The sequence below is a fragment of the Schistocerca americana genome, chromosome 1 (genome assembly GCF_021461395.2).
Source record: "Schistocerca americana isolate TAMUIC-IGC-003095 chromosome 1, iqSchAmer2.1, whole genome shotgun sequence".
NCBI classification, from domain to species: Eukaryota; Metazoa; Arthropoda; class Insecta; order Orthoptera; family Acrididae; genus Schistocerca; species Schistocerca americana.
The window spans coordinates 606275001-606297884 of NC_060119.1; the positions used below are offsets into that span (position 1 = coordinate 606275001).

General features: G+C 42.5%; 1 protein-coding gene across 1 annotated transcript in view; it reads left to right on the forward strand.

The window, feature by feature from the left end:
* LOC124581194 overlaps window positions 1-22884 on the forward strand; it is a 32001-nt gene that overhangs the window by 5593 nt on the left and 3524 nt on the right. Inside the window, exons 2-3 of the mRNA XM_047131289.1 lie at window positions 5022-5233; window positions 18800-19096. Of these exons, the coding sequence (XP_046987245.1) occupies window positions 5022-5233; window positions 18800-19096 (509 nt within the window). The remainder of the gene's footprint in view (window positions 1-5021; window positions 5234-18799; window positions 19097-22884) is intronic.

Here is a 22884-nt window from a genome sequence, read left to right on the forward strand (position 1 = left end):
CGCGTGTTCTTACATTCTTATGGAATTCAAACGGATCTTCCCCGAGATCAGCTTGTACCAGTTTTTGCATTCTTCTGTATAGAATTCGTGCTGATATTTTGCAACCATGAATTTTTAAACTGATAGTTCGATAATATTCACATCTATCAGCACTTGCTTTGTTTGGCATTGGCGTTCTTGATTTCTCCTTGAAGTCTAAGAGTATTTCGCTTGTCTCATTCATCTTGCACCGCACATATTGCACCGCATTCGTAATTTAAATATAAATTTCCGAAACCAGTCTGTGGACAAAATCGACCTATGCACACAGTTGAAAGAAATATTGTAGCTGCAATAAAGTCTTCACGGCTTTGCTGCCGTACAAAACCTTGGTGTGAGCGCTCTCACTGCGATGTTACGCGGCAACAAACCCATGAAGATTTTATCGCATTGCCACGCCTCGAAAACTTTTATAGACACGAAACATGTAGCTGCTGGGCAGATGTCTTCTGCTACTAAAATGATTATACCGTTGATGACCAGTGCAAGCATCCACTACATGCAAATGCTTCTGAAGACCACAGCGCCATATTCCTTACAAGTCTCAAGACCAATTACATCTCCATGTCCTTGCGACTAAAATAATATTTCTCTTCTCATAAATGTATTTTAATCAATTTTTGTGTATTTGATTGTTTTAATAGAAGGCTAAAGAGCGAAAACATGGCAGCTGCCAGCGATACCCTCCCCGCTCCCATCTTGTGCAAAAGGGGAACGAAAATTGCTATGTCCGCGGACCTGATGGGATACCAGTTCGATTTTACACAGAGCACGCGAAGGAACTTGCCCCCCTTCTTGCAACGGTGTACCGTGGGTCTCTAGAAGAGCGTAGCGTTCCAAAGGATTGGAAAAGGACACAGGTCATCCCCGTTTTCAAGAAGGGACGTCGAACAGATGTGCAGAACTATAGACCTATATCTCTAACGTCTATCACTTGTAGAATTTTGAAACACATATTATGTTCGAGTATAATGACTTTTCTGGAGACTAGAAATCTACGCTGTAGGAATAAGCATGGGTTTCGAAAGAGACGATCGTGTGAAACTCAGCTCGCGCTATTAGTCCACGAGACTCAGAGGGCCATAGACACGGGTTCACAGGTAGATGCCGTGTTTCTTGACTTCCGCAAGGCGTTCGATACAGTTCCCCACAGTCGTTTAATAAACAAAGTAAGAGCATATGGACTATCAGACCAACTGTGTGATTGGATTGAAGAGTTCCTAGATAACAGAACGCAGCGTGACATTCTCAATGGAGAGAAGTCTTTCGAAGTAAGAGTGATTTCAGGTGTGCCGCAGAGGAGTGTCGTAGGACCGTTGCTATTCACAATATACATAAATGACCTTGTGGATAACATCGGAAGTTCACTGAGGCTTTTTGCGGATGATGCTGTGGTATATCGAGAGGTTGTAACAATGGAAAATTGTACTGAAATGCAGGAGGATCTGCAGCGAATTGACGCATGGTGCAGGGAATGGCAATTGAATCTCAATGTAGACAAGTGTAATGTGCTGCGAATACATAGAAAGAAAGATCCCATATCATTTAGCTACAATATAGCAGGTCAGCAACTGGAAGCAATTAATTCCATAAATTATCTGGGAGTACGCATTAGGAGTGATTTAAAATGGAATGATCATATAAAGTTGATCGTCGGTAAAGCAGATGCCAGACTGAGATTCATTGTAAGAATCCTAAGGAAATGCAATCCGAAAACAAAGGAAGTAGGTTACAGTACACTTGTTCGCCTACTGCTTGAATACTGCTCAGCAGTGTGGGATCCGTACCAGATAGGGTTGATAGAAGAGATAGAGAAGATCCAACGGAGAGCAGCGCGCTTCTTTACAGGATCATATAGTAATCGCGAAAGCGTTACGGAGATGATAGATAAACTCCAGTGGAAGACTCTGCAGGAGAGACGCTCAGTAGCTAGGTACGGGCTTTTGTTGAAGTTTCGAGAACATACCTTCACCGAGGAGTCAAGCAGTATATTGCCCCCTCCTACGTATATCTCGCGAAGAGACCATGAGGATAAAATCAGAGAGATTAGAGCCCACACAGAGGCATACCGACAATCCTTCTTCCCACGAACAATACGAGACTGGAACAGAAGGGAGAACCGAAAGAGGTACTCAAGGTACCCTCCGCCACACACCGTCAGGTGGCTTGCGGAGTATGGATGTGGATGTAGATGTAGACCTAACCGAATCAAGCGCGCCCTGCCGTCGCTCAGCCTGGCCGCACATGCGCGGTGGTCGGACTCAGCTTCACGTCGCGGTCGCCGGAGGTTCATGGCGTTATCTCCGGCTGAAGACGTCGCGCCATTCAATAGTTCTTGCCTGCAGCTTTCTCTATGGCCACAAGATATAACGGGAGCACAGACTGGACGCCACGGCCACTCGCTCTTGCTCGCTAACTGTGTCAGTATCGAAGTGTTATTGTATAGGCCGGCCGGAGTGGCCGTGCGGTTCTAGGCGCTACAGTCTGGAGCCGAGCGACCGCTACGGTCGCAGGTTCGAATCCTGCCTCGGGCAGGACATCACACACATCCTTAGGTTAGTAAGGTTTAATTAGTTCTAAGTTCTAGGCGACTGATGACCTCAGAAGTTAAGTCGCATAGTGCTCAGAGCCATTTGAACCATTTGTCATTGTATAGATCTTATATGACAACCTTGGGCTTAGAACTTGCAATAGACGGTGTCTGCTTCAGTGTGGAGAATAAAGATAAGTAATCTTCCTGAGTGCTGTCGCCTTACTTTGAGACTAATCTTTTCTCGGCCATCAGATCTTGCGTCACACCCCGGTCACGTCCTGCTACCAATTCCAACTTATGTTTGCTACTCCAGGCAGACATATAAGAAATAACATACAAAATTTAGGTTATACATAGGATTTTATGTGTTTTGACAAAGTTTTGTCATAATGCAACTTGTGTACTCATAACTTACGTATGTGATAAAAATTTCCACACTGTGCTATTGTTTTCTAACTCTGAATATTCTTTAAAAAGATTTAAATTTATAAAATGAGAAATGTGCAACAATATATTGGTTGAGTGAGAGTGTAGATAACCCCCTCCCCTAAAAAAAATGAATTGTGTGTCCGTAACGTACTGCAATTACCCAACTGAGAAAAGGGTACCTACAGCTTAACACGTAGTCCGAACCGCCTGTTGTTTCTGGTGACTCCTCACAACGTTGAGAGGTGAAGGCTAGATTAAAGCGAATACCGAAAAGTCTGTGGTACGACCGAAATTCTATCACGAGACTTCTCGGTATCCTCACACACGCTTTATCACTAGGCCACCAGGCCCCACATACATATAGATAGTTTCTCTATATGTTTTGATGCCGGCCGAAGTGGCCGTGCGGTTAAAGGCGCTGCAGTCTGGAACCGCAAGACCGCTACGGTCGCAGGTTCGAATCCTGCCTCGGGCATGGATGTTTGTGATGTCCTTAGGTTAGTTAGGTTTAACTAGTTCTAAGTTCTAGGGGACTAATGACCTCAGCAGTTGAGTCCCATAGTGCTCAGAGCCATTTGAACCATATGTTTTGATAAGTGACAAATATGGCCATATCCTGTTATTCTACTGACAAAATGGTTCAAAAAGCTATGAGCACTACGGGAATTAACATCTGAGGTCATCAGTCCCCTAGAACTTAGAACTACTTAAACCTAACTAACCTAAGGACATCACACACACCCATGCCCGAAGCAGGATTCGAACCTGCGACCGTAGCGGTCGCGCGGTTCCACACTGAAGCGCCTAGAACCGCTCGGCCACTCAGGCCGGCTTCTAGTGACAGAAGTTTAAATTATTTGCCCCGCCAAGGGCCATAGAACTAAGTATTAGACATAAATTTCAACTTTATACTTGTATCTGTTCCTGAGAAGAAGGGGTCTTTACAGACCGCTGCATCTTCTGTTTGCATTGATTTGGAACCTTAAAGTTTTGGCAATACCAAGGAAACATAGACCTTATCACAGCATCTGACATAAATTGCAACGTGATATCTCTACTTGTTTCTAAGAAAGGGAGGAAAGACAGATAGGTGCACAACAAATGACAGAAAGAAATTTTTTTGTCATAAATAAATCCAGAGTAGCCGAGGAATTGCAACATAAGGTGGTTTTATTCAACCTCTTATCATGATTTCGACAGATGTAAATCTGTCTTATTCATTAAAAACGTGTAACATAATTTCACATTGTAAAAACACCAAATAATGAAGCTCTCTGGCATGTCATCCATGTTCAAAATATTGATATTTTTTATGTGATTAATTACAAATTTTCGAATATTTTCCTTATCCTGTACTGTGAAAACTTGTTTCCTATCAAGTTCATGATTCTAGGTCCACGGGGGAGTGGCCTTTGGATACGTACCACCGACTGGTTATAATCACTTTGTAAACACACAGCGTCATTGACAACTGTCAAATATTACGTGACTTTCTTTTACCATTATAAAAACAGAAAACCTGACCAAAGGATTCATCAATGACAGCCAGCCAGATGTAAGTATACATGTGCTGTTCACACTACGTACAAATATCGCAACTGTAATATTCCCAGGTGTACTTAGAAATACCAATATTGCCGAAATAGGCCGATTGTATGAAATATAATAAAGTTATTAGCAGCTGACTTGGAAAATTAAATTTAAAACTGACGACTAAATTTGTGAGTACCGAAACATGTGACATACATGGCAGTATCTTTTGAATGAATTCACTTAGAAGCTTAACTTCATACTGCCAAAGGACGTAGATGTGTATGTGAGATACCTGTATCCTTTTCTGGGAAAGAGGGGTCTTAACAATCGGAGAGACAGAAAGCAGACAGATGGACAAACAACAAAGTAATATTACTAGGGTACCGTTTTACCGACTGGAGTACAGAAACCTTTTTAGGTTCAATTTCTTTTTGATTTTTGATTTTTTGCATTTTCCTTTCAATGACGCGCCCCGCCGATGCCCCAGGACGAGCTGGAGGCTGCTCGGTGGACATTAACGACGAGTCAGCGTTCCCGGATCCGCAGCCACTGTTCCTGCTGCCGGGCGGCAGCGCCGACGCGAAGGGCTTCTGGGAGCCGGAGGTGTCCAGCGAGCTGCTGACGCTGCAGCAGGGCGACCAACTCAACCTCGCCTGCACGGGCGCCGGCAACGTCCTCACTGTGCTGGGCGTCGCAGAGGTGAGGCGGCGAGCGCGTTATGACTCAGTTACACCGCGTGGACACCCGCTACATCACGTGCCCGGTTTAAGCTTCGAAGTTTCCGGCAACTAACTGTAGAGTCCGCACAGCATACGGTGATCGAGGCGCAGTGATAAATTTTCGTCCGAAGCGCTGGACGTGTTCATTCGTTTGTTCAGAAGGGGAGGCCGACATTGTTTTCCCGATTTCGGCCTATCGACGACGGCAGAATCGAGGCGGATGCCCTGCAATCTTCCTCTGACGATTTAAGAGAAACTACTCAGTAAGAAAGTTACATTTTTGCGTTACTCACAGTTTTACATGTTAGCCTCGTGAAGACGTGCCCTTTATTTCGTTAACGGTCATAGTTATAGTGATATTTCAATGTAAGACACTGCCCGAAATTCTAAAACGTTTGCAATGAATAATTGGAGTCTCTGTGGTCTTGCGTTTGATGTGTATTACATAATACACTACGGCCATTAAAATTGCTACACCAAGAAGAAATGCAGATGATAAACGGGTATTCATTGGACAAATATGTTATACTAGAACTGACATGTGATTACATTTTCAAGCAATTTGGGTGCATAGACCCTGAGAAATCAGTACCCAGAACAACCACCTCTGGCCGTAATAACGGCCTTGATACGCCTGGGCATTGAATCAAACAGAGCTGGGATAGTGTGTACAGGTACAGCTGCCCATGCAGCTTCAACACGATACCACAGTATAGTAACGAGCCAGTTGCTCGGGCACCATTGACCAGATGTCTTCAGTTGGTGAGAGATCTGGAGAATTTCCTGGCCAGGACAGCCATCGAACATTTTCTGTATCCAGAAACGCCGCCCGTACAGGACCTGCAACATGCTGTCGTGCATTATCTTGCTGAAATGTAGGGTTTCGCAGGGATCGAATGAAGGGTAGAGCTACGGGTCGTAACACATCTGAAATGTAACGTCCACTGTTCAAAGTGCCGTCAATGCGAACAAGAGGTGTCCGAGACGTTGCACCCCACACCATCAAGCCGGGTGATACACCAGTATGGCGATGACGAATACACGCTTCCAATGTGCGATGTCGCCAAACAAGGATGCAACCATCATGATGCTGTAAACAGAACCTGGATTCATCCGAAAAAATGACGTTTTGCCATTCGTGCACCCAGGTTCGTCTTTGAGTACACCATCGCAGGCGCTCCTGTCTATGATGCAGCGTCAAGGGTAACCACAGCCATGGTCTCCGAGCTGATAATCCATGCTGCTGCAAACGTCGTCGAACTGTTCGCGCAGATGGTTGTTGTCTTGCAAATGTCCTCATCTCTTGACTCAGGGATTGAGACGTGGGTGCAGGATCCGTTACAGCCATGCGGATAAGATGCCTGTCATTTCGAGTCCTAAGTGATACGAGGCCGTTGGGATCCACCACGGCGTTCTGTCTTACCCTCCTGAACCCACTGATTCCATATTCTGCTAACAGTCATTGGATCTCGACCAACGCGAGCAGCAATGTCGCTATACGATAAACCGCAATCGCGATAGGCTACAATCCGTCCTTTATCAAAGTCGGAAACGTGATGGTACGCATTTCCCCTTCTTGCACGAGGCATTACAACAACGTTCCACCAGGCAACGCCGTCAACTGCTGTTTGTGTATGAGAAATCGGTTGGAAACTTTACTCATGTCAGCACGTTGTAGGTGTCGCCACCGGCCCCAACCTTGTGTGAATGAAAAGCTAATCATTTGCGTATCACAGCATCTTCTTCCTGTCGGTTAAATTTCGCGTCTGTAGCGCATCTTCGTGGTGTAGCAATTTTAATGGCCAGTAGTGTACGTTGCTGCATATGGAATTTAGCTGACGTATTGAATTTTTTTATAGACTGGTGGAAGTCTCCATCTGTCAAGAATCTAGAGAAAATTGATCTGATATAGTACACTCGTTTGCGATCGAGCGTGCCAGCCTGAAGCCAGAGTGCAATATGCATAACATTCCCGATATTTCATAAACAGTTTGAGGTATCAAAATGACTTTTTGGCAAATGGCACCACGCGAATAAAAAGAGTCTTTTGCCATTTGGTTACTATGCATAACTTCATTATCTACTGTGTTATTGCATTAACGACAGACTTTTTCGATGAAAGAACGTAATTTCTAAAGGCCATCAATAAGTGGTGAAACGAGAAATGCTGTGGATTTTGGAACAAATTAGGTGAAGATATTACACATTTAGCCGCGCGAGATTAGCCGAGCGGTCTATGGCGCTGCAGTCATTGACTGTGCGGCTGGTCCAGGCGAAGGTTCGAGTTCTCCCTCGGGCATGGGTGCGTGTGTTTGTCCTTAGGATAATTTAGGTTAAGTAGTGTGTAAGCTTAGGGACTGATGACCTTAGCAGGTAAGTCCCTTAAGATTTAACACACATTTGAACATTGAACACATTTTTTTAGTTTGGTGACGGGGACGTACTTTATCATATGCTATTGATGTTACTTCTCCTCAGTTCCTCACTTAATAAACCACTGGTTCAGAATTCTCTGCGTCTGCACAACATGTCAGTGAGGTGACATTCTGTAAACTCCGCTGTGTTTTGGCAAAAGATGCAGACTTAAGGGGCTCCGGAACGCCCTATACTTGCAATGTTAAAATAACGCTTATAAATTACATCTTTCCTCACAAAGTATTTGAGGTAGGAAGTTGAACTTTTTACAGATTATTTATTGGAATATGGGCTACAACTTAACACAGGGATTTTACAAAATTTTAGTTCAGTTATTAAAGATGATTTTTTTTTCAATTGTAATGAAAATTCACAACATTTTTTTGCAATTTTTTATTTATATATTCAAAAATATACAGTTTTTTGGAAAAAGGCTGTGTTAAATTATGCAGAAGGTACTGTGTAACATTTACTGAAAGTTTGAAACAAATATGTTTGGAAGATCCTTAGAAAACATGTAATTAGTATGAGAAAATAAAAGTTTTGGGAATCGAGCGACAAAGATTGGATTAACCTTTTAGCGCATTCCAGGTCCATAGGATGGATTATCTTCATCCTCTGCAAACTCCTCCTCCAGCTTCCTCTTGTTCCTCCTCCTGTTTACTCTTGCTTGTATTTCTAGACTCTTTACAGCCCTGTCTGCAGCCCGAAGGCGTTCCTTGTCTAAAGCAAGCATCGCTCGTTGTTGTGTTCGTAGATTTTGCTACCATTTTCTTCAGTTGCAGTTTCTGCAACACTGTTCCAAAAGGTGGTCATGTATGAACACTTATCACATTTCAGTTGTATTTCACTAGCAAGTCCTACGTGCTTTATTATGGAGAGTTCCAGACCAACTTCACTACAATGAATACATCTTACACAGTTTGAAAAAATTCCTTTGAGAACCGACATATCAAATATTTCATTCACATCCGATTCGCCCATAAAACATTCATAGTTTTCACTCATTGAACCAAGCTTCTTCTGTGAAGTATTTTCCTTCCCACTTTGACTGCTATGGGCAGGTGTACTTGAGAGGTTAGGTTCACTCACTTGGTTATCGTCTTTATTGTTTACAGTAATAACGCATACCTTTGGCTTTCCAACATTTCTCCTTTTCTTAAAAGCCTTCAGAGGATTTCTAATAACTTTACTTTTACTCATTATTATACTTCAACAAAACAGAGACTCAAGAAACAGAATTAATCACGAATATTTTCGAGATAACGACAGAGTAAATAAACATGAAACAATCGACAATCACACCAGCGATATATATTGAACCATCACAGGTTAGCCACAACACATACTTTATCTCACATCACTAAAATGTACCTGATGAACACGGACGTTAATAATAACACCATTTGACAGCAGTTTAACAGCGCCACAGTGGGTCACACCCATGTAGAACACATTTCAAAAAAAATTTAAAAATAGTTGTAGTCTTCGGAATTGAATAAATTATATATCTATTAAAAGGTAATAGTCTGCAGATACAGAAAACGCAAAAAAGTAAAAATTGAACTTTTCATGATTTTGAGCCTTTCCGGAGCCCCTTAAACATGGCTATAAGAGAAACGTAGGTTACAATTCGCCACTCATGACGCTTCTCTGAAAGTTACAAATGATTAACAAGCTGGGCCTCAATAAATCGTTGCTTTTGTTGCATTACCGGAGAAATTCTTCTTAGACTCCAACCAAAACAGAGGTGGCAGTAGATCTTTTCATACGGTCACCACGCGATTACGGGCATGCTGGGGCTCCACTTAATTCTTACAAAGTATGTCAGTGTGGGCTCCAGTTTAGACCGGCACCTTCCCTCTAGTGCTCGGCAATTCGCCTGCTGCGCCTGCCCACAACCCCCACAACCACCATCCACCCTACGTGAAACCTGCTGACTGTATATCTACTGGGCACGTTATTCTGTGTGCAGTCTACGACACGAAGCGAGTGCTTTTCAGCATCATTAATACTCTACTACAACAAGCGAGAGTTTTTCAGCGTCATTAATAATCTGTCAAGAGTTTGAAACACCTATTGTCGTATTATGGAATAATTTTCTTTTATTAACGACAATCTAGGGTTTTGAAAAGAGAAGCAGAGTGCTCTAACATTTACAAACATTTGGGATAAATTTCGCCACACGTGATTACCTTTATTTTTTTCTGTCCTAAGTGTACAAGACAAGTTTCGCTTTTATTAGAAAATCATGTTGTTTCTTTTTACTTTCTGTGGTAAAGGTTTTTATTTTCGTTGTCACTAGAGGCAGGAGTAAAATATGCTCTGTGCTTTCATTGATAATTTATTCTCAGCTTTTAGATGACCACCTTTCTTACGTTGTTTATAACCCTTACTTGCTTTGAAAAATTGTCCTAGATGTACGCTATGAAATTCTAGTGTCGAAAAACACGAATAGCCACAGCGAAATAGTTTTGTTTAGAGATAGTCTTCGACGACGATTTCTATAGAATTCACTAGACATTCCAGTATTCTTACTTCAAGATCATCACAGAGGCGTCACGTCTCATGTAGGAGATATTCTCCCAAATTACTTGCATACGTTGCTTCTTCTGGTCAGTGAATTTTCACGATATTACAAACCAGATCAGACGCAGTCCCGTCAGATCAGATACGTCTACACTAGGGAACAGGTCTGATGATCACTCTGGATGTGGAAGCTTATCTTAGAAACGCGTTGGATAACGGGAAAAGTGTACATGTGGAAATTATATTGTGGAAAGGACATTTCTTTGGCGTTTCAGTCACGTGAATGAAACGAGTCGAATGATTTTCTGAATGTAACCTCCATTGTTGAGTGTTGTATCAACAATCAGTTAGCACTATGGCTCCTCTACCCCATTGCGTCCTTTCTGCAAACGTTTCAGCGATTGCCATTTTTCTCGTTTATGCTACATTCTCATATGCGCGTTGCTGTCACTATAATAAACACAATTCCACGCCATTCACACTTCAATTAGCATCTTTCACGAGGCACGCTTCTTGGGGTTGAGTTGTGAGAGGAAACCCGACGGTTGATACTCTCGCTGTCCACCCGGCTTCCAGGCTGAGGACCTTAGATGAGGCAGTGCAAGCATGAGTATTAATATGGCTCGTGGCTAGTAGAGCTAAACTGATTCACTGCATCCACCCAAGTAGCTGAGTAGTCATGCAGGGGGCTCGGGTGCGACTGCCGGCCCCGTTCTGGGGCTGGATAGCATGTTGTCCTAAGCATCAATTTATCATCGTCAACGCACAAGTCGCCGAAGTGTTTTAATTACATGCGGCTAATAAACATCACGACATTCTGTGATGGATTAGCTAGGCTATCACTGACATCAACATCGTGTACAAGTAAGTAGATTTATTCAAAAATAAGTGGATCTTGGAACTATATATAATGTTAAGATCTACGCATAATGAGAAATACGATGATAAATATGGAGTACAGTGATAGAACAAAGGCATAATGCAGCGTAGTACGGCAAACAATGGTCTGAGATTGTACCCTCGAAATTTGGCATAAAATACGTTTCTTAGGTACCCTGGTTACTCCTTCATTTAATTTTCTTGTGTTTTGTGAGACATATGCACTTTGATAACAGCTGAGCCGATAATAAGGTTTTTAACATGGCTGTCAACCAGCGACTGTTGTATAATACAAAATTTTGAAAAAACACAGCCCTCAGTCGCGAATACAATTAATTTGTGACCTAGGTTTCGGTGTCACAAGAGACACCTTCTTCGGACAGAATTAAAACTAAATGTCACATCATAACGCACCAAAAAATACGAAAGCTGCGGTCATACCTGACAGCGTCAGATAGTCAAAATTAAATAAAATGCAACAGAGGTGCAAAGCCACAGCCCCCCCCCCCCCCCCCCCCCCCTCAAGCGGTTGGCACAATATGTGGAATGGTTGGTACAGATTGAATGGTTGGTACAGACGAGATCTAACACTCAGGTCCTGCGAAACACCATTACCTTTTTTCCTTTGGGTGGGACCTGCAGGAAATTTGAGCTCGCATCACAGCGGCAGCAGCACACGTTAAAGAGGAAATGTTACGCCGGGCATGGTACTGGAGTATCGCTTAAATATCCGGTGTGCTATACATGACGCACACATTTAAGGTCTGCCCCCTTCCCCTTTTTTTTATAGCTTTGTCCCGAATTTCTTGAAAAGTCATTCGGAAGAGCCATTAGTTCTGGATATAACAACTATTAAATGATATTTCCCATATTGGTTCTTCATTTCACCTGCCACTGTGCTGGTACTGAAAGGCTATTTTCCGAAGTAAGTAACGTATGGAGCTATGACAAAAACAGTTTCTTATTGAAACTCCGAAAGTAGTGTTAGAGAATAGAGTGAATTATGATGAAACTTGGGTTGAATGTTTTCATATGCTGTTGAAGAATACAGATATGATGAAGGAAATTTACAGCACTGTATGTCTGTCCTTAATCTTAGAAGGTAGTTTTTGTAATAAAATTAGTGTGATCGTTTGTCTCTATAACGTACAATTAAGACTTTTCTTGCAATATCAAGATTTTTTAATGGTCCCGAATTTTGGTCTTGAAAATATTGTCACCCTAATGCACTGAACTCTGTTAAGTGGCTACTAGAACCTTTGGTATGCATGAGCATCATGCTGCAAACAGCACGTTTCTATCTCTCCCCATTTCTGAAATATACGTATTCAAATTCTGAAGATAATTTTGGAACAGCCTGTATTTATTGAGACAATGAGAAGCCGCCGACAATCGGCGATCGCTTGCACCACAATGCTGCCCCGCCCGCCAGGGAACTGAATATTTTAAATGTCGTTTGCCGTATTGAGCAGAATTAAAACTGAGTTAATTTACGTTAATTTGCTTATTGCGAATGAGTACTACATTTTACCGTGAACATCTTTTTAATGGGCTTTCACAAACCCTTGTTACTCTCATGTGGAATTTATGTCTGCTGATCGGAAGGAAGCGCGCACCTGCTAGCATTGTCAGCACTGAAGCGCATGTGAACAAACATTCCCCCTTTCATGTTCCCGCTCGCGGCGCTACATCGTTGCCATCGGTCAACTTAGCCTATAGTCTAAAGACTGTGTGTGTCAGGGAAAATAATCCGATCTGACCAAGATATTACAGGTTTTCGACAATTTTGTTTAGATGGGGTCGGTAATTTAAGTGACGGCAGGGCTTCTCCAGCATAATTAGATAATGGCGCCTGGGACCACTTAATCCACGACAATGTATGAAACAGTTTTAAAAGATAAACCACTTCAAAATTAAATTAACAAGTATAATGCTTATTTTAGCTTGAAATACATCACAGAGATTTCTTCACTTACCCCTGACGGTTGGGGTACCCTCCAGCAGTATACTGTAGCACTGTTTTAGTTCAACTAACGAAAGTACTGCAAGCTGGTTTCACTCAGAAGAATGAATGGATAGCTCATCCTGTCCCTTCTACTTATCAGTGTTTTCCACACATTCCTTTCCTCTCCGATTCTGCGGAGAACCTCCTCATTCCTTACCTTATCAGTCCACCTAATTTTCAACATTCGTCTGTAGCACCACATTTTAAATGCTTCGATTCTCTTCTGTCCCGGTTTTCCCACAGTCCATGTTTCACTACCATACAATGTTGTCATCCAGACGTACATTCTCAGACATTTCTTCCTCAAATCATGGCTGATATTTCATGTTAGTAGACTTCTCTTGGCCAGGAATGCCTTTTTGGCCATAGCTAGTCTGCTTTTGATGTCCTCCTTCCTCCGTCCGTCATTGGTTATTTTACTGCCTAGGTAACAGAATTCCTTAACTTCATCTACTTCGTGACCATCAATCCTGATGTTAAGTTTCACGCTGTTCTCATTTCTACTACTTTCATTACCTTCGTCTTTCTTCGATGTACTCTCAATCCATACTCTGTACTCATTAGACTGTTCATTCCATTCAGCAGATCATGCAATTCTTCTTCACTTTCACTCAAGATAGCAGTGTCATCAGCGAATCGTATCTTTTGTATCCTTTCACCTTGAATTTTAATTTTACTCCTGAATCTTTCTATTTTTTCCATCATTGATTCGTCGATGTACAGATTGAACAGCAGGGGCGAAAGGTTACATCCTTGTCTTATACCGTTATTAATACGAGCACTTGGTACTTTGTCGTCCACTCTTATTATTCCCTCTTGGTTGTTGTACATATTGCATATGATCCGTCTCTCCCTACAGCTTACCCCTACTTTTCTCAGAATTTCGAACATCTTGCACCACTTTACATTGTCGAACGCTTTTTCCCGGTCGACAAATCCTATGAACGTGTCTAGATTTTTCTTTAGTCTTGCTTCCATTATTAACCGCAACGTCAGAATTGCCTCTCTAGTGCTTTTACCTTTCCTAAAGCCAAACTGGTCGTCATCTTGTGCATCCTCAATTTTCTTTTCCATTCTTCTGTATATTATTCTTAACAGCTGTTAAGCTGATTGTGCGATAATTCTCGCACTTGTCAGCTCTTGCCGTCTTCGGAATTGTGTGGATGATGCTTTTCCGAAAGTCAGATGGTATTTCGCAGAGTCATACATTCAACACACCAACTTGAATATTTGTTTTGTTGCCACTTTCCCCAATGATTTAAGAAATTCTGATGGAGTGTTATCTATCCCTACTGCTTTATTTGATCTTAAGTCTTCCAAAGGTCTGTTTGAATCTAGTACTGGATCCCCTATCTCTTCTAAATCGAATACTGTTTCTTCTCCTATCACATTCAGACAAATCTTCACCCTCATAGAGGCTTTCAATGTATTATTTCCACATATCCGCTCTCTCCTCTGAATTTAAAAGTGGAATTCCCGTTGCACTCTTAATGTTATTACCCTTTCTTTCAATGTCACCGAAGGTTGTTTTGGCTTTCCTATAAGCTGCGTCTGTCCTTCCGACAATCATTTCTTTTTCAATTTCATCACATTTTTCCTGCAGCCATTTCATCTTAGCTTTTCTGCACTTCCTATTTATTTCATTCCTCAGCGACTTGTATTTCTCTATTTCTGAGTTCCCCAGAACATTTTTGTACTTCCTCCTTTCATCGATCAATTGAAGTATTTGTTGTTACCCATGGTTCCTTTGCAGTTCCTTCTTTGTACCTATGTTTTCCTTCCCAACTTCTGTGATGGCCCTTTTTGAGATGTCCATTCCTCTTCAACCGTTCTGGCTACTGAGCTATTCCTTATTGCTGTATCTTAGAGGACTTCAACCGTACCTCGCCATTGCGTAGTACTTCCGTATCCCACTTCTTTGCGTATTGATTCTTCCTGACGAATGTCTTAAACTTCAGTCTACTCTTTATCACTATTATATTGAGATTTCGAAATCCCTGTCTGACCGTGATGTAATGTAACTGAAATCTTCCCAGACCACCAAGTGAAACAGGCCTATCAGACAATGAGATAATGTGTCTATATGACTTATCATGTAATCTGCACCAAAACGTCGGCAAGCAGACACTTTCATTTCAGGGAAGTAAAGACAGCATTGATCTTTGCAGAATTTGAAACATATTTCATACCGTAAAGTACTTTTTCTAAAATGATACTTGGTTTAATCTTGGTTCCATGTAATTTATTGATGGAATTAGTGATCTTGAAATATGTATTCATGTGAAAGACTGTCAAATAATTTTATCGCTTCCCTGAAACCAGCATAAACACACTGGACAAAAAGTTAGTCACACCAGGAGATAACAAACTGATACCGTGTAACATCGCCTCTAGCCTTAATAATGAACCCTGTTCAGTGAAGAAGAAATTCCACAAGCTTCTTCAGGTATGCCATACTCAGCTGAAGCCGTTCATCGGTAAGCTGCTAAATTTTGAGTATGCTAATTGCTGATTTTTAACCACAGTTGCACATACCCCCAGACATTTTAACTGGATAAAGAATGGTTGATTTGGTGCGTCAAGTGAGGTGCGGTAGGATGTCTGTGTACCTGTAAAATCAGGGACACTTTCGTACGGCCCTATGAATGTGGCTGTTGGCTTGTTCTGTAGCCTCTTTTCTATAGCTCCAGTTGGCGATAAGCCTTAGCATTGGGAAATTGTGTTGTTACAGTGTAAAGTATGGAACCCTCCGTAGACGGTCAGTCAATGCAATTTGATGAATCTCCTTTGGGGTGACACTTTCTGCTGGCAAGAATTCAATGACTGCACGTTGCTTAAATCGCATTGATCGACCGTCTGCGCAAGGGTCCTTACTTTACACTGTTACAACACAACTGTTCAACGCTAAGGCTTCCCGCCAGCTGGAGTTGTAGAGAAGAGGCTACCGAGCAAGCTAGTACCTGCCGCATACCAATGCTGCCAACTATTGAAGAGTTACGAAGGTGGAGGCATTGCTTTTCAGTCAACCCTCGTATATGTTGATGGATGTAATATGTAAGTAAGCTAATAAAGTCGAACTCAATCCGCAGTTGTAAGTTTTTTAATTACATCAGGCTATACCACTTCGTCCTAACAAGCAAGAATCTCGTTTTTCTTAGTTTTAGGTAATGAATGGAGAGCGTCATTTTTAGTCTTCTTTCTCTTATTTTGGGTTTTCAGTCTTCTGACTGATCCGATGTGGCAAGTTACGAATTTCACTGCTGTGTCAACCTATTCTCCTCAGAGCACAACTTTCATCCAACATTATCATTTATTTGTTGGGTTTATCCTAACCTCTGTCTTCCCCTATAGTTTTTACCTCATGCAGCTCTCTCACCAACCACGGAAGTTATTCCCTGTTATCTTAACACATGTAGTACCATCCTGTCCCTTTTCCTTCTTATTGTTCTCCAAATACTCCTTTCCTTGCCGATTCTGCGGAGAATCACAACTTACTTTATCAGTACCCTAATCTTTAAGTGCTTCTATAGTTCACATCTCAGTCGCATCGATTCTCGTCTTTGCTGATGTTCTCCTATTCCATGGTTCAAGTCCAAACAATGCTAAATCTCGTGAAAAAGTTCCAGAAGTGCTTTCCACTGCTTAGTTATACGCAAGAGGTCAGGGTCAAAGAAACTGTAGCTAGAGAAGCTGGAAACAAGGTATCAGTAGTCAGGTTCAAAAATAATTCGGAGAGTGTGCGTATGTGCCATTACTGGTTATCCCTTCATCAGACCTGTTTTCTGACCCCAAAGAAATGCGTTGACTGACACATCGAATTTCCTTGCTTGTGTTGGGGAAAATTAATCCCTGTTCATGTAGGTCATCAATGATTAATGAGAAACTCACACATTTGTCATGTGTTGGATCTAGTTATTTCTGATGTCGGGCATCTTAATCTACATAGATGAGATTATTCTGCAAAATTCAGAATTAAGTGTCTGACGGAGGGTTCATCGAACCACCTTCGAGCTATTATACTACCACTTCACTCTCTAAGAGGGCGGGGAAAACGAATACTTAAATCTTTCTGTGAGAGCTCTGAATTCTCTTATTTTATTATGATGACCCCTAAGTAGGTGGGCATCAAAAAAATATTTTCACACTCTTAGGATGAATCTCGTGAGCTAAAGTTCATTAGAAAATGCTGTCACAATGAAACAATTGCCACTGCAATTCGCGATTTTATTCGTGGCACCTTGTCCTCTATTTCGTAATAATACAAAACGAGTTGTCCCTCTTTGAACTTTTTCTGTGTCCACCGATCAATCCTATCTGATGTGGAACCCACACCGCACAGCAGTATTCCAGAAGCGAGCGGACAAATGTTAGTGTAAGGAGTATCTTTAGGAGACCTGTTGCATTTATTAAGCGTTCAGGCAATAAATCGCAGTCTTTCGTTTGCTTTACCAACAAGATTATCCATGCGTCAGTCCCAAATAAAGTTATTCGTAATTATAATGCCTAAGTATTTAGTTGAATTTACAGCCATTAGATCTGTGTGATTTATCATGTAATCGAATTTAGCTGATTCCTTTTAGCACCCATGTGGATGACTTCACACTTTTCATTTTTACAGTCAATTACCACTTTCAAGCGATACATATATCTCATCTGAATCATTTTGCAATTGAATTTGGTCTTCTGACGACTTTACAAGACTGTGAATGTCAGAATAAGCTGCAAACGATCTCAGAGGGCTGCTCAGGTTGTGTCTTAAGTCGTTTGCGTAGATTAGCAAAAGCAGACTTCCTTGGTGAACACTAGATACTACTTTTGTTTTACGTGATTACTACGAACTGAGCTTTACTAAATACTGAAAGAGGTCAAATACGCTGCAGAAAGGCTATCGACTGTTACGGCGTAAAGTCAAGAGCCGGCACCATAGTCGGGAACGATAGAGAAGAGATGGCTACGAGAAGACGTCAATCGCACGCTGACCTGCCCCTTTCCAGGACGAAAACGCGACAGCACCGCACCCTGTGTGAAGAGGGCCGCGATATACTGGTAACGCCCAGTTGAATAGCAGCTGCAATGTTAGCGAGTTGGATAGAGGTGTCAACTCTAGTTGCTCCGCTTGTACTTTCTATGTAGCACAGACTTGGAGTTGTTGATACTGAAAAAGATTCATTATTTCGTATGTAACCCTTTGCTTGAGACTCATATGTGTAGTTGCAAAAGTTAAGTATTGTAATTTACTTTTTGTAATAAAACTCATTAATACGATTTGTTTGAATGTTTGTCTAGCAAACCGAGTACACAGGATTTCTGGACTCCACATACTTGACAACGAGGCTGGACGTAATATCGACCATGATGTTGAATGAATTTAGGGCACTGAATACGACATGTGCGGATCTGTAATTTGTCACACGTTCCGTTTTAATATGTAATATACATTCAGACCACCAGTGTCTCGCAACCTGAAACCTGTTAATATTTTGTTCATGCTTCTCGTTGTCACCTGAAGTAATTCCTAGTTTTATGCACATAGTTTCGAATTATGACGACAATTCACCCCTATCCCCTCCATCTCCTAGCCTGTTAAATGTTTCCGTCCATTTCCGTTTTTGAACTGACAAGAAAACGCAGAAAAAGGGAATCTGATACTTGTTTTCTCAACAGATAGTAACCATTCGAGATTTATTTTCAAGAGACCGCTGTATTGCGTGTGTGCAGGCGACAGCGACGTGCGTGTCCGGCACGACATTCTTGGTGGACGGGCGCAGCTACGCGCTGAGCGACCTGAAGTGCAGCTCCCTCCCAGACAGTTCGCAACGTGACACGCAGCAGACCTGTGGCGCCTCTGCCGGCGTCTACCCGCTACTGCAGATCGGCTTCGAGCTATCCACCGGTTTTGTCAAGCTCATCGACATCTGCTTCGATGACACGCGACTGACGACGCTCTACGCGCAAGAGACCATAGTGGCTGGCATCGGTGGCTACCAAAGCGGCTTCCCTAGACCCAACTGGATGGTGAGCTACACGACAATACTGTTTACACAATTTGATTATGTGGCTGTGTTACAAAAAGGTACGGCCAAACTTTCAGGAAACATTCGTCACACACAAAGAAAGAAAATATGTTATGTGGACATGTGTCCGGAAACGCTTACTTTCCATGTTAGAGCTCATTTTATTACTTCTCTTCAAATCACATTAATCATGGAATGGAAACACACAGCAACAGAACGTACCAGCGTGCCTTCAAACACTTTGTTACAGGGAATGTTCAAAATGTCCTCCGTTAGCAAGGATACATGCATCCACCCTCCGTCGCATGGAATCCCTGATGCGCTGATGCAGCCCTGGAGAATGGTGTGTTGTATCACAACCGTCCACAATACGAGCACGAAGAGTCTCTACATTTGGTACGGGGTTGCGTAGACAAGAGCATTCAAAAGCCCCCATAAATGAAAGTCAAGAAGGTTGAGGTCAGGAGAGCGTGGAGGCCATGGAATTGGTCCGCCTCTACCAATCCATCGGTCACCAAATCTGTTGTTGAGAAGCGTACGAACACTTCGACTGAAATGTGCAGGAGCTCCATCGTGCATGAACCACATGTTTTGTCGTACTTGTAAAGGCACATGTTCTAGCAGCACAGGTAGAGTATCCAGTATGAAATCATGATAACGTGCTCCATTGAGCGTAGGTGGAAGAACATGGGGCCCAATCAAGACATCACCAACAATGCCCGCCCAAACGTTCACAGAAAATCTGTGTTGATGACGTGATTGCACAATTGCGTGCGGATTCTCGTCAGCCCACACATGTTGATTGTGAAAATTTACAATTTGATCACGTAGGAATGAAGCCTCATCCGTAAAGAGAACATTTGCACTGAAATGAGGATTGACACATTGTTGGATGAACCATTCGCAGAAGTGTACCCGTGGAGGCCAATCAGCTGCTGATAGTGCCTGCACACGCTGTACATGGTACGGAAACAACTGTTTCTCCCGTAGCACTCTCCATACAGTGACGTGGTCAACGTTACCTTGTACAGCAGCAACTTCTCTGACGCTGACATTAGGGTTATCGTCAACTGCACGAAGAATTGCCTCGTCCATTGCAGGTGTCCTCGTCGTTCTAGGTCTTCCTCAGTCGCGAGTCATAGGCTGGAATGTTCCGTGCTCCCTAAGACGCCGATCAATTGCTTCGAACGTCACACAACACCCAGTCATCACGAGGCAGAGAACTAGTGACAACAGCACTTTTATTAATCTTTTTAGGTACTTCAGCTGTCCTTTTAGATGTTTAGTCGATCCCGAATGTTTGAGCGAAGCTCAGTAGGCATGTTTCTGGTCAGCTTTCTCATCATACGTTCCTGCTACATCTGAAGCCCAAGTTGATACAAATATTGTCTTCTTGTAATCTTTTCTGTTATTACTTCTTGCCATGAACAGTACCACTGCATTTATTCCCGCCTGATCCAACAAACGTAAGCAAACCTCAGAGACCAACTTCTGGTTTTGCGTTGCACCATGCAGCAATACGCCATTTGGTCCAAAGTATCTAACCCTCCTTTTTACTGTTATAAAACTTCGATATTTTCGGTTTCTTGGTCTCTTAACTTATTGAGTTGCCTGACTGTATTTTTGAGAGTAAAATAACAGCTTCTGAATGGCTCTGAGCACTATGGGACTTAACATCTATGGTCATCAGTCCCCTAGAACTTAGAACTACGTAAACCTAACTAACCTAAGGACATCACACAACACCCAGCCATCACGAGAAAATCCCTGACCCCGCCGGGAATCGAACCCGGGAACCCGGGACAGCTTCTGATATTTAGTGTCGTGAATGATACAAGAATCAGCTTCTCGCGATAGCAAAACTGCGATTGCAGCAATTCATCCTTTCTGTTCGCAAAGAGGAAGGAGGTATCTCTTTCTTGTTGTGTGTGACTGTTCCCACAACTGCGAATTTATGATTTTTCAGCATACCCTCTGCTGACAGTAGATGTGAACTAATTGCTCATCGTTATATTAAGATTGGTCCCGTGAATTGAACTAGTCGATGACTTTACTAAATGAACAGCTATAGGCTCTTGAGGCCCTCTTGCTTCTTTCCCAATATAGGGAACTCACTGATCATATAAAAGGTTCTACTGTCACGCAAAGTTACTATTTTCAGCCCGCACTTACCGGATTTAGAAGCTATATACACCCGAAAAAGGCAGTGACTTCTAACGCCAAGTCATTATTCTTCATCTGTACAGTGGGGATAGAGTGTATAGCATGTAATACAAATCTGTACGGAAGTTTGCCAGAGACACGGAATTGGACAAAACTTGCATCTTGATTTCTTACTTCTTGTCATGGAACATTGTACAGTTGGGTAGACACCTAAATCTTGACTCACTCATGATACACTTGTACATTCTGGGTCCTTATTTCGAAAACATATCATTCATGTACAAATAGGAGTCCTTTCGTACTCATGAGATTTACAGAGTTAAAATAAGGGAACATATTCCCTCCTTATCAGTTGCTTCAACATGTCCAGAATGTTTGTACTTCAGCTTATGTCTCTCAATTTCTTGGTTGGTGTGGGCTACAATTTGATGGAAGATATCGTCATCGAACAGTACATTCTAAGAAATCCTCTGTATACAAAGAGTCTTTGCCGTTCCTTGACACTCGGAATCCTGACTATTATGTTTCTGGTGATTGTTCTAGTTTTGGGAGGTTCCTTCGTACGACACATAAACATTCTTCTTACATGTATACTGAAGCGCCAAAGAAACTGGTGTAGGCATGCGTATTCACATACAGAGATATGAAAACAGACGGAACACGGCACTGCGGTCGGGGACGCCTATATAAGACAACAAGTGTCTGGCGCAGTTCTTAGATCGCTTACTGCTGCTAAAATGGCAGGTTATCAGGTTTTAAATGAGTTTGAACGCGCACGAGCGATGGGACACAGCATCTCCGAGGTAGCGATAAAGTGTGAATTTTCCAGTACGACTATTTCAGGAGTGTACCGTGAATATCAGGAAACCGCTAAAACATCAAATCTCCGACATCGCTGCCTCCGGAAAAAGATCCTGCAAGAACGGGACCAACGATGACTGAAGAGAATCGTTCAGCGTAACAGAAGTGCAGCCCTTCCACAAACTGCTGCAGATTTCTATGCTGGACCATCAACAAGTGTCAGCGTGCGAGCCATTCAATGAAATATCATCGATATGGGCTTTCGGAGCCGAAGTCCTACTTGCTTTACGCCTAGCCTGGGCGGTACACGCATAATTTGGACTGATGATGACTGGAAACACATTGCCTGGCCGCACGAGTCTTGTTTCAAATAGTATCGGCCGGCTGGACGTGTACGGGTATGGAGACACCCTCGTGAATCCATGGGCCCTGCATGTTAGCAGGGGACTATTCAAGCTGGTGGAGGCTCTGTGATGGTGTTGCGCGTGTAAAGTTAGAGTGATATGGGCTCATGATGCATCTAGATACGACTCTGATAGTTGACACGTACGTAAGCATCCTGGCTGATCATATACGTCCATTCATGTCCATTGTGCATTCCGACGGACTTGGGCAATTCCAGCAGGACAATGCGACACCCTACACGTCCATAGTGGCTTTAGGAACACTCTTCTGATTTTAAACACTTCCGCTGGCCACCAAACTCCCCAGACATGAACATTATTGAGCATATCTGGGGTGGCTTGCAACGTGTTGTTCAGAAGAGATCTTCACACACTCGTACTCTTACGGCTTTATGGACAGTCCAGCAGGATTCATGGTGTC